The sequence below is a fragment of the Naegleria lovaniensis genome, assembly GCF_003324165.1.
Source record: "Naegleria lovaniensis strain ATCC 30569 chromosome Unknown tig066, whole genome shotgun sequence".
NCBI classification, from domain to species: domain Eukaryota; phylum Heterolobosea; class Eutetramitea; order Acrasida; family Naegleriidae; genus Naegleria; species Naegleria lovaniensis.
The window spans coordinates 65,468-82,120 of record NW_025407888.1 but is presented as its reverse complement, the minus strand read 5'-3'; the positions used below and the strand labels follow the sequence as shown (position 1 = coordinate 82,120).

Below are 16,653 nucleotides of genomic sequence, written 5' to 3'. Positions count from 1 at the left end.
GAGTTGGAGAAGATTTCCCAGCTTATCAACGTCTGAGCTATTAAATGTTTCGTCAGGAGAAAGAAGTGACAACTCTTCAAAAAGATGTCTCGATGATTTTTGTGTTGTGCCTCTCATCATGGCTTTAATCCGAGCTAAAAGATGATGACGCAAAGCACTCGATGAAAGACTTGACAATGTGGCAGATGATGAAGCAGTAGTTGAGGTTTCTGGTGACTGAGAGGTTGCGACACTGTTTCGAACGTCTGTTTTGAGTACCAAATCGTCAAATGATTGTGGTTTTCCAGAGTGGAATAACTGCTCTAACAGCATGAGGTTGTTGCAACAATGATTCCAAGTGGAGTGCTCTCTCAATGGTTCTGCTCTTGACAAATTCACTTGACTCCTTTCCGTACCATACATAGAGATCGAAGAGGTACTTGTTGTGTTGTGAGGAGTCTAATCGGGTACTAGCAAATGGATACTCTAAACCACGCGGTGTGAAGGCACAATCTGTCATGCCATTAGATCCATCTAGAGAGCCAATTGTGAAGAGTTGTTCGAGTAGTCTAAAGTTAGTTTCATCTCGAGTCGATGATTCGTCAATAGTGGCGAATGGGAAGGCATGTTTGTTGGATTGTTGTGGTGATGTTGTCGAGTTCAAGTGAGAATGATGATAGAGGTGGAGAACAATATAGCACGAAGTTGTATTGAATTGTGAGGAGCGAGAGGATGATGATATTGTGCTCGAGACCAGACTATGGAGAGGTCTTGTTTTAAACTCTCGTTTCCAGACCTTGTCCGAAGAGTTCTTGTGGGATGATGAGGTAGCATCAAAACATTCGAATAATTTGATATTGCTCGTGTAGAGAGTTGCGTCTTGGCCTGTTGATGGGGATGATCCAATCAACTTGCTCATAGCTTCAATTGGAATTGGGTCAGTATCAAATGAAATGGAAGAAAAGAAGGAGGCACTGCTACTGTTTGTTGTTGTACCTCTTGCTGATTTTCCATTTGAGAAGATTTCATAGTCCTTGATATCTTCCTCATCATCATCATCATAGGACGTGTCATTGTTGTTGTCTGACGAGGAAGAGATGACGGTTTTCAAATTGGATAATGATACGGGCGGAATAGTAATGCCATTACTTGTTGTGCTGCTTGGAACGGACGTGGAGTTGGAATTTTCATGATTTGTGGTTGTTGTTGTTGTATCAGAAGAAGAAGTACCACGATCAACCGCCACTCCTTCCTCGCTGTTGGTGTTGTTCACTTTGGAAAGGGGCAATGATAATTTGAACATGAAATTTTTTTAATTTGGTAAATAAAAATTTTTCATCAACAATTTTCATCAATCATCGCGTCTGGATCACCAGATTTCGTTTTTTGATCGGAGCGCACACAATGATATCATCATGATTGCCTAATTTTTCATAATTACTGAATTACTGTGTGCAGTTATTTGGAAATGTCTGAATCTACCTTTATAAACGACTGGTAGCCACCAAATGTTCCAGTCTAGCCACAGTAATGCGTTGATTATTCCTTCCAAAGGTATTCTTTTCGTAAAATACAGCACTCGATTCATCTGCTCCGCTCATGGAATAATCACTTTGCTCGGACAAGAATTTGATAAACTCATTCTCATCAGAGAAGGAAATGATGGAATCTGTGTTAAAACCATCATTCACGTAGCAAAATTCAAAGACTTTTTGTGGTGTTGTGTAAACAAGACCAACCCCACAATAATCCCTGTGTCCGTTCATGATGTAACGACCACTCTTGAGGGCTTGAGCCACTTGTTGAGCGAGTTCAGTACCTACTGGCTCTCTCGAAAGTGCTGCAATCACTTGCTCACTACACCAAGAATGTTCTTCTACTGGCATTGGGGTTTTAATGATGGATTTTTTAATTGGTTTCGCATGCGGATGAGTCAAGATCATAAGGGGAAATTCGGTGCGAGAATGACATTTCTCCCGACATTTTCCTTTCTCATGTTTGCAAAGAGATTTGGCATTTCTCAATTAGCTTTTTTTTGATCTATGGATTGTCTGCCTGTTGGACTCTTGCATTTGTATGGTACCTCTTCCAACTCAGAACCTGCATGGAGGTTTAAGGTCATTACGCCTTGATCTTTTTGCCAAATTTCCTGGCCGTACGGCGATTTGAATCATGACAGTGTTGCAGAATTGTTTGAAAGCATGATTCCAGCAGTATCATCCTCAATTATCTCTTACGATCTCTCTTACACAACAATTCCCTTCCCGCAACCGAGTATTACATTCTTTAAAGTGTTACGAAAGACGTTGTAATTGGGGGGAGAGATGGGAGTATCTTGCCATCATGATCAACAACATGTTCTCAGATCATTCGAATGAAGAGGGTTTGGCATCAAAATTATACCGCCAAAATTTGAAAACATTTCCCGCCACTAACTGCAGTTTTATTAACCGAAAACGGCCGCTAACGAGAGATGGTCCCAAAACTCTTTCTCAGCAACCATCTGTGCCCGCCTTGGAAACTCAACAACACAAAAAAACGAACAACAACTGCCATTACTAGCGAGACATCTCGAACTGCTGGTGCCATTCATCACGACGGAACTCACTCTCGCTCGACAACGGAACCCTCTAACGCAAGTGTACACACTTATTCCCTTCCTTACCTTCATTCTCTATTTCTCAATTAACATTATTCAAGGCTGCCTTGAAGCAATATTTATATACCACGCTAATTCAAAAACGCCACCCCATCCACCACTAGCCTTATTATATTCGGCATTTTACGAACACCAAATTGTACAAGAATGGTAAAATCAACAACCCTTGGAAGCCTTAATACACTAGAAGGCTCACCATCTTCATCATCATCATCGTCATCGACGGGCAACACATCACCGCTCTCAGCCATTAACGCTGCCATGCACAATGCTTCTGTTCTCTATAACTCCCTCAACCACACTTCGTTTTTGCAACGACACTTGCAACACAGCAAAGGCACCACCGCTATTCTCTCATCATCACCATCCTCTATCACAACCACCATTACCGCTAACATTACAACAAATAGAACGCTTCCGATCTCAAGGGACGACTTTTCTCTCAAATCCTTTCAAGCACCAATCCACAACGTTTCCAACGACCAAGAGTCATCCTCACTCCCTAAACTCAATCTAAGCTCCATCACCAAGCAATCAAAAACCAAACGAAAATCGTCGACCAAATCAGGAACTAGAGCAAAAAGCGAACCTTCATCACCCTCAGATGACAGCAGCTCTTCATCAGGAAGCACTGCGCAATCCTCTGGAAAACGAAAGAGTTGCAATCGATGGACCAAAACCGAGAATGAAATGCTCATCAAGGCCATCGAAAAGTATGGTGAAAAGAAGTGGAATGAAATTGCTAAAATGGTGGGTACCAAGAACAGTGATCAATGTAATCAACACTGGTGGCGAGTGCTCAATCCCAAGATTTGTAAAAAACCATGGAGTGAAGAAGAAGATTTGATGCTCATTGACAAGGTTCGTGAATTTGGAGAAAGCGCTTGGAAGAGTATTGCCGATTCGTTCATTGGAAGGACCGATATTCAGTGTCGCCATCGATGGATCATGCTGCGCAAGTACGAGCAAGAGGGAAAGGGTAGACCAGTCTCTCGAACGAACATTACTTGCAATTCTAATGTGACCATTCCTCAAAAGCTGAAAGAGACTCTTACTGAGGCATCTTCTACGGTTGCTCCCTCACAACCTCAATCAACCAGGAAGACACAGGCCCGAAAAAAGAGAAGCACCTCCAATGCCAGTAGCAATGGTAACAATACCAAACAACCTGAGTGTACAGGTACATGGAGTGCATTCTTGTCCAGTGAAGGAGACTTGTTGTGCAATGAAGATCCATTCCCAATGTTAAACTTCCAAGCGTTGTCGCCCACACAACAACATTTGACTCCTCACCAACTTCTCCGTGCTGTCAAGAGAGAAGATAGCTTTGATCGAGATTCATTCGAAGATGCTGGCCACGATGATTTGATGGATGAGTCTGTGTACCACTTTGACCAGCAAGAGATTCTTTTGTGTGAAGGAACTGCCATTGTTCCATTCGAATGTAAGCTTGAAATAGCTCAACCCTTAATTGTGAATGGTGGTGGTGCTGAGGCTGAAAACTTTGATCCTTGTCAAGAGGAAGTTGACGATTTTGTGAGACGTGATATTGAACTCGAAGAAAAATTGTTCAATATTCAAACGAATCCTGATGCAGACATTTTGAATCATATGATGGTCATGTCATCTTGCTCTTCGACAACACCAAGCAATCATCTTCGAACAAGCAACCAAGCACTTGGAAATATGTTTGATCCAGCTGCCGTTCCATGTAGTAGCCCTTCTTTTGCAGCGCTTGCTGGCAACCCAAAGGAGTTTTCAACTGTCTTTGCAGAGTGGGATGAATTTGAGAACTCTGGTTTTTTGACTTCAGGAAGCTTATTTTAATTAGTAGGCACAATTTTCAACATCCTCTCAATTAATTTATTCAGAGAACAATAAACACGTTGCGACTTGTGTGAACTGGTTTCATTCGTTATCATGGTTCAGCGTCAGGTTGAATTTGTAAACGATAAAAATAGTCTGCTATGAACTCATAGTCACTCCATCTCAAAAAAATAACTCAAAAACTCGTCATCAATTTCCCATCAAATTTCACTCTCTTGACGACGAAAAAATGTTCTCAAAGGCAAAATTGCAAAAGGAGAAGGAACAAAACGCTACTGGCGGAGACCAAAAGGCCACTGCTGGTGTTACTGGTATCATCTCTCAGGGTGGTGGCAGAAGCACTGGTTATCAAATCCGTGTCCAGAAAGATCTCGACGAATTGGAAAAGAAGTGGTCTGATAATCTCAAAATTGAAGACGCCAACAAACTCAACAAGATGACTCTCACACTCATTCCTGATGATGGAATTTGGAAGGGTCACCCACACGAATTCGAAATTAACATTCCAAACGAATATCCAATCAAACCACCAAAGGTTATCTGTAAAACAAAAGTCTGGCATCCAAATATTGACCAAAACGGTGCCGTCTGTTTGAACATTTTGAGAGCCGATTGGAAACCTGTTTTGAATTTGAACGCCATTTTCACTGGTCTTCACTTCCTGTTCCTCGAACCAAATCCCGATGATCCTCTTGATCTTGATGCTGCCAAGCACTATACCGATCAATTTGAAGACTTTAAACGCAAGGCTAAAAATTATATGAAAGGTTCCTATTACTAAACAAGAGAGTTTTTGTAGTTTATTCATGAAATGATTTCATTATTTTTTGTGTTCATGATGATGATAATAATAATGGAAAGTCCACTACTCATCTAGACAATAATGTAATACTAAAACACACAATGATATCATTAACAATTCAATCGCTAAATATTAGTAAACCTAATCAGACATAAAAGTAGCGTTTCAATATCTATTCTACACCATGGTACCCGCCAAATTTGTAGAACTGCTGGCAAGAGGCTGTTTCAAAAAATTCTCAACACATCACCAACACAATCACTGTTTAACAAATATGCTCAGTAAGTAGTAGTAGAGGTGGCTCTGGTGGTTGAAAGTAGAATTGTTCAACTCTACCTCGTTCTTTTGATCCGTGAATCATCATTCTTGTATTGCCATTGTGTTTCAAAATTCCGAAAATTTCTATCATGATGCCAGATTTCTATAAGGCTAAAGCACCAAGCATTAGATTTTCCTCTCTCTATCTAGACAAAGGAGAAGAAGTTCTTGATATTCAACCTAGTACAAACACCTATGTACAGGTCAGCAGTAGTGAATCGGAGCATCCGAGAGGCCACTTGATCTTGGCAACCAAGTCCATCATGTTTTGCCCTGATGATTCATCCTTGCCAGTCTATCGTATTTCCATGAAAGATGTTTCAAATATTAAGAAAACAACCTCCAAGTCCTTTTCCGTGAAATGTTCTCTTTTCGCAATCACAACAGCTAGAGTCTGTTTGATCGATAGCAAAGATCATTCCAAAGTAACGGTGAGTAGTGTTTAAAGTTGCTTCACGGACTTGTACTAATATTTGGGGTTTCGTCATTACAACTGTATACTGCTATCACTAATTTTACTGTGGTTCCAAATTCCTCCTCAATAGATTACCAAAATTGTGGTTGGAGTTCACAAAGATTCCTTCAATACTGTCATGGATTTGCTAGATAGAATGCAACGCTTGACAGCTGCCGAAAAGAGCAATGATGAGGCTCTTTCCAAAACTCTTCTCTCTGAATTACTGGAATTGAGCGAGAAAAACACACCTTTCAAGACTGAATGGCTCATGGATGAGCAAGTACAAACCACACTTCCAGCAACCATGTGTGTATCCTTTGAAAGAGCACGAGGCAAGTTTATTGTTACCGATAAGCGTATTTACTTTGTTGCAAACAACTCCTTCGCCGGAGAGCCTCGCATCATGAAATTGTCTTCATCGAGCGTGTTGTCCATGTCCAAAACTCAGTACTTGCAAGGTCAAAAGGGGCTAATCTTGCATTTGCACAACGAGACCTCTTGCCTATTTATCTTCACCAACGAAGATCAACGAAATCAAATTCATGACAAAATTGCACAGAGCCAAGTGAATCTATTATCAAACGAAGAATTACTTCGAAGAGAAGAGCAATTGTGGGTGAATGGTCAAATTTCTAATTTTGATTACCTCTCAACATTGAACAGAGTGGCTGGAAGAACTCAAAATGATGTGCATCTTTATCCAATTTTCCCATGGATTTTTGCAGACACGAGTAGTGAATCACTGAATTTGGAAGAGCCATCTTCTTTCAGGGACTTGGGAAAACATGTAGCGTGCCTCAGTGAACAAATTACAAGCAAACTGGAGAGACCACTTTGCAACAATTTCTGTTTGAATTACTCGTCTGCAATGAGCTACCTTGTTCGACCTTACCCTGACGTTATGATTCATTTCAATGATGGAAGATTTATGGAGGGCCACCAATTACTCAAATCAGTAGAAACCACTTGGACCAATATTCTTAATGGCAAGGATCCAAAGGAAGCAATTCCCGAATTATACGACGGCAATGGCTCAATATTGGTAAATTCAAAAGGACTACCATTGGGGGGTACAGGAGATGTAGAGCTACCACCATGGGCAATTGATGCCAAAGATTTTGTTCTTAAGGCTAAAGAGGCACTCGAGTCTGAATATGTCTCCAAGAATTTACACAAATGGATTGATCTGATGTTTGGTGTGAATCAGAACCATTCAGAGTATGGACAAGTGTATCCAGAGTCTTGCTTTTCATCGGATCAACCATTGAACGCTACTACAGGTATTGCTCCATCTAAACTTTTTGACCAGCCTCACAGACAGCGTTGTACCAAGCTTGAACGCGCTTGTGACGAAGTTGCTCACGAAAAAGATGTAATTATCGAAGATTTAATGCTAAAACTCAAAAACGCCAATGAACGATTACAAGAAATCGAGAAAATGAAACAAGAGTTGCAAGATCAAACTCCATCTTCTCGACACAATGAAGAAATTCAATTAGAAATTTTAAGACTCACCGAAGAGAATCTAGCCCTTAAACAAGACGTTGAATCGTACAAGACTCAAATCGAAACCTTGAACGCTGAACTAAAGGAAGCAAAGAAGCAAAAGCCTCCTGTTGTTGTACACTCTCCTCCAACACCAAGCAAAGTATCAACCAAACCTGAAGACATCAAACTAACCAACAAGTACATTGCTCAATTGGAAAAGGACCTAGCCCAAAGTAGAAAGGACGAGCAACAGCGAGTATCTGAGTTAGAACAAACTCACCAGGTTCTTCTCAAGTATATGAATAAGTACAAGGACACTAAAGACAGAGCTGACAAGTATTGGAAGAAAATTTGTGAGCTTAAGACATTACAACAAGAGGGTAAGTGAGGAAGTAATTGAGTGTTTAAATTAACATGTAATTATTCATGGCATTTTACAGTTCATGATTTGAAAGTTTTACTTCAACAATTTGAACAAGAGGACCTTGCAAAGGAAAAACTCATTACTCAACTTCGAGACATGAATAAGAAGCAAGATGAAGAAATCAAGACACTCAAAATTGAAGTTCGACAACACTCCAATTCTCTCAACACTATGGGAATTGCGCTGAGCAAAGGTATCGCATCGGATGCATTAAATCTATCTGTCGAAGAACTATTGGGCGACACTGCCAGCATTTCATCTGTGAGAGGCGGAATGGATGAAAACTTGGAAGATCAATTAGCATTCCAAAGAAATTTGTAATCTACTTGTATGTTCAACATTGACCAATAAATAAAATGTTGTAATCCATCCTGGCAGGAGCTTCCCGATGTCAGGCGCAACATTACCTTATTTGAAAACATGATTTAAGCCAAGTTGACAAAATGACAGAGAGCAACATAATAACAACAAACAAAAAAATGTCTCTCACAGCATGGCTTGCCTGTCTCATTCTCGCCTACCTTCTTTACCAGGTGTGGAAACATTGGCAACAGCTGACAACCTCTCCACTCCACACTCTGACACGTCTCCTTCACAAACTATTCCTTTTCAAAGAGCAATACTTGTTCTCAAGCAAACACCTGTATGGCACTCACTGCTCTCCTCAAGCTCGAGCTCTCTTTTCCATGGTCTCTCCCTTTGCCATCAATGATTCCGATCTTTCTCGTCCACCCGAACGCTCTGACTTTATTCACATGAGAAAATATTTGAATTTCATGATGCGTTCCGTACTCTCTCAATATGACTATGAACGCTCGCTGACGTTATGTACCATTCAACAACAACAACAACAAGGCAAATCTGTTGCTGTCGCACCACCTAAGGAAAATGCAACTTTTCATTCCACTCCTCTTCAAATCAAGACCTTTTCTCGACGACCCAATTTAAAATCCTTATGGATTTATCATTCGGATGAAAATGAACCTTCCAAATCAGTATCATCAACACCCCGAAAAACACTCCTCTATTTCCACGGAGGTGGTTATTACTTTGGTTCTCCCGAAAGTTATGCTGGTTTTTTCATTCCCTTCGCTCGTCGTTATGGCATTAATGTCTATATGGCTGATTACGTGTTGGCACCGGATCACTCGTTCCGAGAAATCTTCCCGGATGCCATGGCTGAATTGATCTTTGCCTTTAGAGAATTACAGTTGCAACCTCAACATGTGTGTTTGGGAGGAGATTCTGCTGGAGGAAATTTAATTTTGAATTTAATGAAACAACTTTCAAATCATTCCAACCATAGTAGTAGTAGTAGTAGCAATAGCAGCAGTAGTAGCAATAACAATAGGATTCCATATTCTCAATTGGACAAATTTTTAATTCTCTCTCCTTGGTGTGATTTGGAAATGACGCATGAGAGTGTGTTTGAAAAATTGAATCGAAATGAAATGATGCTTTCTCGAAATTTATTATTGAGCTGTCGAGAAGGAAAGGTGCCATTCGAGAGTGATCCATCCGAGTTCTCAGTGTTGAAATTTTCAAAACGTGAATTGAAGGAAATGATTAGAAATAAGAAAATTTTCTTGAATTATGGAGATCGAGAACGATTGAGAGAGGAAATTATGAAATTTTCGGAAATGTTGAAAGAATTGAAAATTGAAATTGAAGAACAGGAAAATTCAGGAAGTGTGCAATATATTGAATTAGTGGGTCGTGACATGTGTCATGATTATCCGTTTTTGTTTAATTATGACTTACCAGAGGCATGGGAAGCTTTGGATCGATTTGCAGAATTTGTGAAATCTGAATAAGCTAGTTTTTAGTGTTTCGTGATTAGATTGAATTCATAAACAACTCATAGGATTGTTACTTTTAAAAACCTCAAAACCTTAGAGCCAGGTTTGATGATGGGAGTGTCAAGTGTCAAATTAAAAAAAATGAATCACACGGAACTCTTGGTGATGATTATTTTCTGTATTTTCTTCCCACCATTGGGTAAGTGAAAGTGTCTGATGATGTTATTACGGAATGATAGTGTTGCAATAATTGTTGTACATGATATTGAAAATGCCACTTGTCAAATGACATTCCGATCAACGGATGACATTCAAATGTGAATCAACATTTCTCAATCTCAACAGCTGTGGCAGTGGTAAGTACACGATAACAATTTTCGAGAACACATTATTCTAAACCATGGTTCCATAACAAATGATGACTCGCAACAAATTTCACACATTTCCAAATTTGAAAATTAATTTTTTAATGTAACGACAGAAAAAACGTCTTCATTTACACTTGTATTTGAACATCTTGCTCACAATTTTAGGATGGCTTCCGGGAATGATCCATGCCTTCTTGGTGACTTTTGACATTGTGTAATCTTGAAAATCTCGAATCTTCAAAAATTCAATAAATGGAACACTTTTCGAATTTCAAAATTTGTAAAATTCTAAAAGAAATTGTAACCATTTAAAATACTTTCATTAAAACAACACCTTGGTTGATTGGAAACTGTGAACCAATTTGAACTTTGACAACTTTAAAAAATGTCAACACTTCGAGTCAGCGTGATTCAAGGAGCGGAATTGCAAAGCAAGGATTTTAACGGAACATCAGGTGCGTGATGATTAAATTATGAAAATTATTATAAATTTAACACAAAATTTGGTTGGATTGAATTTATTGAATATTCACAGATCCCTATGTCGTTGTGTAAGTCGTTGTGTGTCACTTGTCAAAATTTCTCATTCCCTCCTCCATCATGAACACAATAATTGTAGAGCCATTAACCCAAGCGATTCATTGATCAAACTTCCCAATCTATTTTCCAAAGTCTCGGAACAAAAAACAAGAGTCATTTACAAAAATTTAGAACCCGAATGGAATGAAGAATTTGTTTTTGAAAAGTAAGTATTTGAATGATTACTGACACTTTTCATAATGAATTCACAAAATGATTGATTAATAACTATATCACAGTGTCAATCCAAAAGACGTCATTCGTTTCAGCGTTTTCGATAAAAACAAACTCATGATGGACGTTGCTATGGGACGAGTTGAAAAAACACTTCAAGACTTTTTGAACATGAAAAAGAATCAAGATCCATTTTGGGTGGATTTGGAACAAACCAAAATGGGAAAGATTAAAATTAACGTGACATTACAAGGAAATGGTAAAAACTCTGTTTCATCCTCTCCTTCGACACCAGTCCCATCTTCTCCTTCTGGAAATGGTCAATCTCCTACTTTGAAATCCAACAACAAATCGACGAGTTCAACAACGGAAGAGACCATTGACGAGCATATTGACAAGTTCAAAAACCAAGTAGTAAGTTGAGTGTAGTTACTATAGAAAATTTTGATCAAACATCTCTGATTTTCGAATGCATGTGTGTTTTGTTTAAATATAATCTTGATTAAGGCTGATATTGAAAGAAGAATTCTTGGTGAGCTCAATGATAATATTAACACATTTGAAGAAATTTCTCAAAAATATGCATCAGAACCAAATATCAAACAATTAGAAGGAATTGCCAAGTATGTTCAATATTGTTATATGATGTTTAAAACACAACTATGAATTATTTTTAAATCAACATTTCACATTGACATTTCACATTTAAATTTCACATTTAATTTTCAAAATTTTCAAATAGACAAGTAAGAGATCAAATTACTCTAACGAACAACATTACACAAAAAATTCAACAATCCATTCAAGAAATGACTCTTGAAACAGAAGGTATCAAACAAACCATGGGCGATAACGCTGTCACTCGATTACGAGAACAACAACAAAAAAAACTTGTCTCTCTTTTCATGCAACACGTCGATCGATTTTACGATTCTCAAGAAAAATGTAAACGTGACAAGGTCGATCGTGTGAAACGACAATACAGAATTATTGCCAAATGCAGTCCAAAAGGAACTGTTCAAGAATTTACTGAAAAGGAAATTGAACAAATGGCTCTCGAAGATAAGCTCCAATTTCAAGATTTAATTTCCAATCATTTTCATTTGACACAAAGTCAAGAACAAACGTTGGACGTTGAGTTAAAATTAGCTCAAGAAACTCATGAAGATATCAAACAATTGTATTATTCCATGTTACAATTGAATCAATTATTTCAAGATTTTGCACTATTGGTTGAAGAACAAGATGAATTATTGGATGCTATTGAATTTAATGTTGCCAAGGCAAAAGAGAGTGTCATTGAAGGTGTGAAAAATATAAAGGATAGTAACAAGATGAGACAATACATGTCACCTTTGGGTTTGATGAGAAAAGTTACTGGAATTTAACAAGATGTACTTGTTGTATATTATTTATTATTGAAATAATAGATTCCAATATTGTTTGCTACCGTTTCAAGATGTGTCATTGGTACTGACCTATCGGAAGAATTCAAAAAAACGCACAAAAAAAAAGAGTTGACAACGATCTCTCATCATTTTCGAATGAGACGACAGTTGTAATCTCATTGTCAACCACCAAAACAACCACACGACACGACTTGAATCGTTCATTTCAAAAACTCTTTTTAATTTTCAATTTTTACAAAAAATGTCATCGGAATCGTCTCCTCTCGGGATGACTCTTCTCACTCTCTTTCTTACTTCTCTCTCGTCCACGTTCGAGGTATTACTCGAATGTTCGATCGGATTTTTAATGGCTCGTGTGAAAATGTTAAAACTTCTCAACAAGGATCGAATTCGATTTTTATCCAAATTGTGGTTCAATTTGTTTATTCCAAGTTTGTTTTTTATTGGAATTTCACAAGCATTTTCGGCAGAGGTGTTTCGAAAATTGTACATGATTTTTGTGTTTGGAATTTTATTAGAATTATTGGGAATTTTATTTGGAAAATTGTTATTCCTAAAATGGTTATGGAGGGAAAAATTAAGTGACGTTTCTAGAAGTGTGTTAAATTTAACATTGGTCTGTCATACCAGTGTTTCATTACCGCTCGTGTTTTTGGAAGCTCTTTGTAAAGTTTCAACCTTGGAAAATAATCCAGTATTTAACATGACCTACGCACAAGCTCATGACAGTTCTGTCACTGCTTCTTCAGTATTTATCATTCCAACCGAATTGATTTTTTACACGTATGGATATCATTCGTTTCGATTGGGAGCTGAACGATTATTGAAAGAAGAATTTAAGAGAAATGATCATTCCAATGCCTTAATTCATGAAAATGAATCTCTTAATTTGGATCCAGTTCACAAGGAAGAGGATTCAAAAGTAGTAGTAGAAATGGAAAAAGCAGAAGAAACAATGAAAGAATTGCAAGATGAAGAATTATTACTTGGAAAGGAAGAAAAAATTGAACTTTTGGAAAATTTGGAATTCCAAAATCCAACGATTCAAAATCCAATCGATCCATCATTATTCGAAACAACACCAAACTCAACCCTTCCAATGACATCCAATGATCATCCAATCCAATCTCTAGAGATGGACACACGTGTGTCTCCTTCTACAAGGTTTCAAAAGTTGAAATTTCTCATTTTCAAACATTGGCCCAAATGTAAGGAATTTCTTGTCAATGTCTTGTCACCGCCTTTGGTATCCATCTTTTTGGCCATCATACTTGCATTGATTCCACCTGCAAAGGAATTTCTAATTGTAAATCCTCCAATTTTTGTGTCGTCGTTGAAACATATTTGTGAAACATTTGCACAAGCAGTGTCACCTGCAGCGTTGATTGTATTGGGAGGAAATTTGGCTCTTACCTTGTTGAAAGAAGAGGAAGAAACAGAAGGAAATGATGACCGACGTCGTTTGACATTGTCATCAACAACAACAACACATACTGAGAGAGTGACCGTGATGTCCAAATTAAGGAATTTATTGGGAAAATTGAGGGAGCTATTTCGAGTCAAGAGAATTCATCCTTTGGCCATTGCCATCTCTGTCGTTGTTAAATTGGTTGTATTTCCATTGATTGGAATTGGAATTGTAGCAGCGAGTGTGAAATTGCAAATTTTACCTTCCAATGATCCAATTCTAATTTTGGTCGTTCTGATTCAATTCTCAATGCCCATGTCCATGAGTTTGGCAGGATTGTCCAGTCTCAATAAGGATTATGGACAAGAGGAAGTGTGTGAATTGTTGTTATGGCATTATTTATTATGTCCTTTCACATTGTCATTGTTTTCGACATGGTTCTTATCATTGTCTTGTCAATTTTTGGATGACGAAAGTGCTTCGAAATTGTGTCGAACGTATTAATTGTTAACATAAAGTTTTGGTTGGTGTGAAATTTGTAAATTTTACCTTTCAATCATCATTCTTCTTTCATACATTACCAAGAATCAAAAGGTTGATCAGCAATCAACCATTTGTAATAGAAAGCAGAACGTTCATCGTCTCTACAACAATTTTCATTCAAGATATCTGTAGCATCATCTTCGAGATTCAATCGAATATTTGGTCTAACTTTTAAAATTCCTTTCACATTCGATACACCGTCCATAAATCTCAAATTGGGCCATGCATTGGGATTGCTTAAAATCTTCTCCAAAACATCATAGTTATCTCCGTAACGTGTGTGATATAATCGAAGATGTGTCACACATGGATAAATTTTAACAGCCAATGTTTCAATAACTGAGTCCATTTCTGGTTTGTCATCCGATAGATGAAGGGTTAACTTTTTAAGGCCACGATTTGGTTGTAACTGTGTCACAACATTCTTGTTGACAAATTCTTGGGTGAGTTCCATACTTAATGAAGTAAGATTTTTGGGCAAAATAGATGCCAAGTCTGTTGCCGCACGGTCAACATCTAAATGAGTGATCGTTTCAGAGAAGAGTTCTACCAGTTTTTTCTTATCGATTCCTCTCCTGCTTTCACAAAACATTAACCGTCCAAAATTTTTCAAATGAGGAGCAACAGATCGTAGAGTTGTGACGAATTTCTCAAATTCTTCAAGTGTTTCAAGATCATAGCAACCTCCAATATCGATATATTCGAGTTTGGAAAGGACTCCTCCTCCAAAATGAATGTCAAATGTCAAATCCACCAAGCCGTTGTTGTAACTAGTTCTGTTGACATCAAAATGTTTCAATTGAGAGAATTCACCAAGTTTTTTAAAAATTTCTCCTGAAATGTTGCAACATGGATGAAAATGAATATGTTCCAATTGGGCAAGTGCTTTCATCAATTCATAAAGACCTTCATCGGTGACCTCTAGTTCAATCGGTGTTGCTCCATCATAACCTTCACTAACAAATTTCTTGAGTTTTGGACACATTTTGGAAACATGTCTCAAGAATGAATCATCGACAGGATAGTGATAAATGTAGTGCAGCTCTTCCAAGTTAGGACATAGTTTCAAAATGTCGACCATAAATTTCTCCCCTGCATCATAGTCAAATACTGCATTTGAAGTCAATGATTTGAGAGATCCAAATACTGGAATATATACTTGTCCTTCTTGACCATTAAAAAATTCATCATTGTCCTCTTCAATTTTAGTAGATTTTCCTCTACGTAAACCTTTTCCTCCACGACCTCTGCCACTGGTAAAGGGTTGATGATAAGCTTGTTCAAGACCATACAGATCTAACTTTTCGAGTGCACAACATTTGGACAAGATTCTATACAAATCTGTTCTACTTAAAGATATGCCGTGAAGTGACAATTCTTTGAGACCAAAACCAATAGGAATGTCCCTAATTTCTACTTGTTTAAATGCAACTTGATCATGACTTTCGTCACTTTCTCCATCCGTAAGACTTATCTTTTCCAAATCATCTACAACTCCCAAAACAGCTGTTTTAACAATTGTTGTTGTCGACTCTTGCTTCACAACACGGGCACTCAAAATTTCATAAATATCTGTAGGATCTATCGAATCAAACACCAATCGCTTCGAAAAGTCATTGAGAGAGTCTCCATGTTCTACAATTTCATCAACAATGGTTCTCACTTGGTCAATATTTTCATACGATATGGAAAGAGATTTGGCACTTCTCAAGGCTTTCGTAAGTACCCAATCATCGCCATCATCATGAATATAATAATATTTACAGAATTTTTCCTTGACAAGACCACAAACGATTGATACCACCATTTCGAACAAAGGCTCATCATTAATAGTTCTCCGGTCAATAAATATTCCAAAATCAACTCAATTTCATCAAACGATAACTTGGCAAGAGAAGATGAACAAATCCGAGTGGTTTGTTGGGAGAGAGTAACATCTTGATGGTTTTCTACAATGGTTTCAAGTTTAATCTTTTTCTGTAAAGGATCCGATGATGATGAAGAAATTATTAATCCAGTGCTGGATTCTTGTGGTTCTTGTTGTTGTTGTTCGTTGAGAGAATGATCAGCATCTGGCAAGGAAGCCTCTATTTGCAATCGTTTCATTTTGTAATATTGAATTTTGCAAAACGTTGACAGCAATATTTGACATTTCAAAAAGAGTAATACCAACACCAGTACAACGTTTGAATAATTAAACTTTATATTACTATCCTGTAAAACAGTGCAAATAATTCAAGATGATCCATACATCAATATAGGATGTCAGTTGATTTACTTTGGGAATGATTATAGTTCAAAGATCATCCCACAACAAGAGAGATCCGGGAAATCACATCACATCACATCACATTGAATCACATCACATTTTTGGGTTGAATTTTCTTCGACGGTGTTCAGGAACACTCAAAAAAATTCA

The 16,653-nt window shown here is 37.8% G+C and overlaps 9 protein-coding genes across 9 annotated transcripts; 6 read left to right on the top strand and 3 right to left on the bottom strand.

The window, feature by feature from the left end:
- Positions 1–265: 265 nt before the first annotated feature.
- Positions 266–1,282, bottom strand: C9374_013135 (uncharacterized protein; the record flags this gene model as incomplete). Its single annotated transcript, XM_044688978.1, has 1 exon — positions 266–1,282. The coding sequence occupies one exon, from the start codon at positions 1,280–1,282 to the stop codon at positions 266–268; it is 1,017 nt and encodes a 338-aa protein (XP_044542030.1).
- A 181-nt stretch (positions 1,283–1,463) lies between these two features.
- Positions 1,464–1,865, bottom strand: C9374_013134 (uncharacterized protein; the record flags this gene model as incomplete). The annotated part of the gene is made up of 1 exon (XM_044688977.1): positions 1,464–1,865. The coding sequence occupies one exon, from the start codon at positions 1,863–1,865 to the stop codon at positions 1,464–1,466; it is 402 nt and encodes a 133-aa protein (XP_044542029.1).
- Positions 1,866–2,785: 920 nt separating this feature from the next.
- C9374_013133 (uncharacterized protein) lies at positions 2,786–4,465 on the top strand (the record flags this gene model as incomplete). Its single annotated transcript, XM_044688976.1, has 1 exon — positions 2,786–4,465. The coding sequence occupies one exon, from the start codon at positions 2,786–2,788 to the stop codon at positions 4,463–4,465; it is 1,680 nt and encodes a 559-aa protein (XP_044542028.1).
- A 229-nt stretch (positions 4,466–4,694) lies between these two features.
- C9374_013132 (uncharacterized protein) lies at positions 4,695–5,246 on the top strand (the record flags this gene model as incomplete). Its single annotated transcript, XM_044688975.1, has 1 exon — positions 4,695–5,246. One exon carries the CDS (start codon positions 4,695–4,697, stop codon positions 5,244–5,246), a length of 552 nt encoding a protein of 183 aa, XP_044542027.1.
- Positions 5,247–5,541: 295 nt separating this feature from the next.
- On the top strand, positions 5,542–8,275 carry C9374_013131 (uncharacterized protein; the record flags this gene model as incomplete). Its single annotated transcript, XM_044688974.1, has 4 exons — positions 5,542–5,548; positions 5,685–6,016; positions 6,131–7,910; positions 7,971–8,275. 4 exons carry the CDS (start codon positions 5,542–5,544, stop codon positions 8,273–8,275), a joined length of 2,424 nt encoding a protein of 807 aa, XP_044542026.1.
- Positions 8,276–8,433: 158 nt separating this feature from the next.
- On the top strand, positions 8,434–9,768 carry C9374_013130 (uncharacterized protein; the record flags this gene model as incomplete). Its single annotated transcript, XM_044688973.1, has 1 exon — positions 8,434–9,768. The coding sequence occupies one exon, from the start codon at positions 8,434–8,436 to the stop codon at positions 9,766–9,768; it is 1,335 nt and encodes a 444-aa protein (XP_044542025.1).
- A 738-nt stretch (positions 9,769–10,506) lies between these two features.
- C9374_013129 (uncharacterized protein) lies at positions 10,507–12,262 on the top strand (the record flags this gene model as incomplete). The annotated part of the gene is made up of 6 exons (XM_044688972.1): positions 10,507–10,576; positions 10,657–10,672; positions 10,741–10,866; positions 10,940–11,288; positions 11,382–11,497; positions 11,617–12,262. 6 exons carry the CDS (start codon positions 10,507–10,509, stop codon positions 12,260–12,262), a joined length of 1,323 nt encoding a protein of 440 aa, XP_044542024.1.
- A 262-nt stretch (positions 12,263–12,524) lies between these two features.
- Positions 12,525–14,195, top strand: C9374_013128 (uncharacterized protein; the record flags this gene model as incomplete). Its single annotated transcript, XM_044688971.1, has 1 exon — positions 12,525–14,195. The coding sequence occupies one exon, from the start codon at positions 12,525–12,527 to the stop codon at positions 14,193–14,195; it is 1,671 nt and encodes a 556-aa protein (XP_044542023.1).
- A 73-nt stretch (positions 14,196–14,268) lies between these two features.
- C9374_013127 (uncharacterized protein) lies at positions 14,269–16,041 on the bottom strand (the record flags this gene model as incomplete). The annotated part of the gene is made up of 1 exon (XM_044688969.1): positions 14,269–16,041. The coding sequence occupies one exon, from the start codon at positions 16,039–16,041 to the stop codon at positions 14,269–14,271; it is 1,773 nt and encodes a 590-aa protein (XP_044542022.1).
- Between the last annotated feature and the right edge of the window lie 612 nt (positions 16,042–16,653).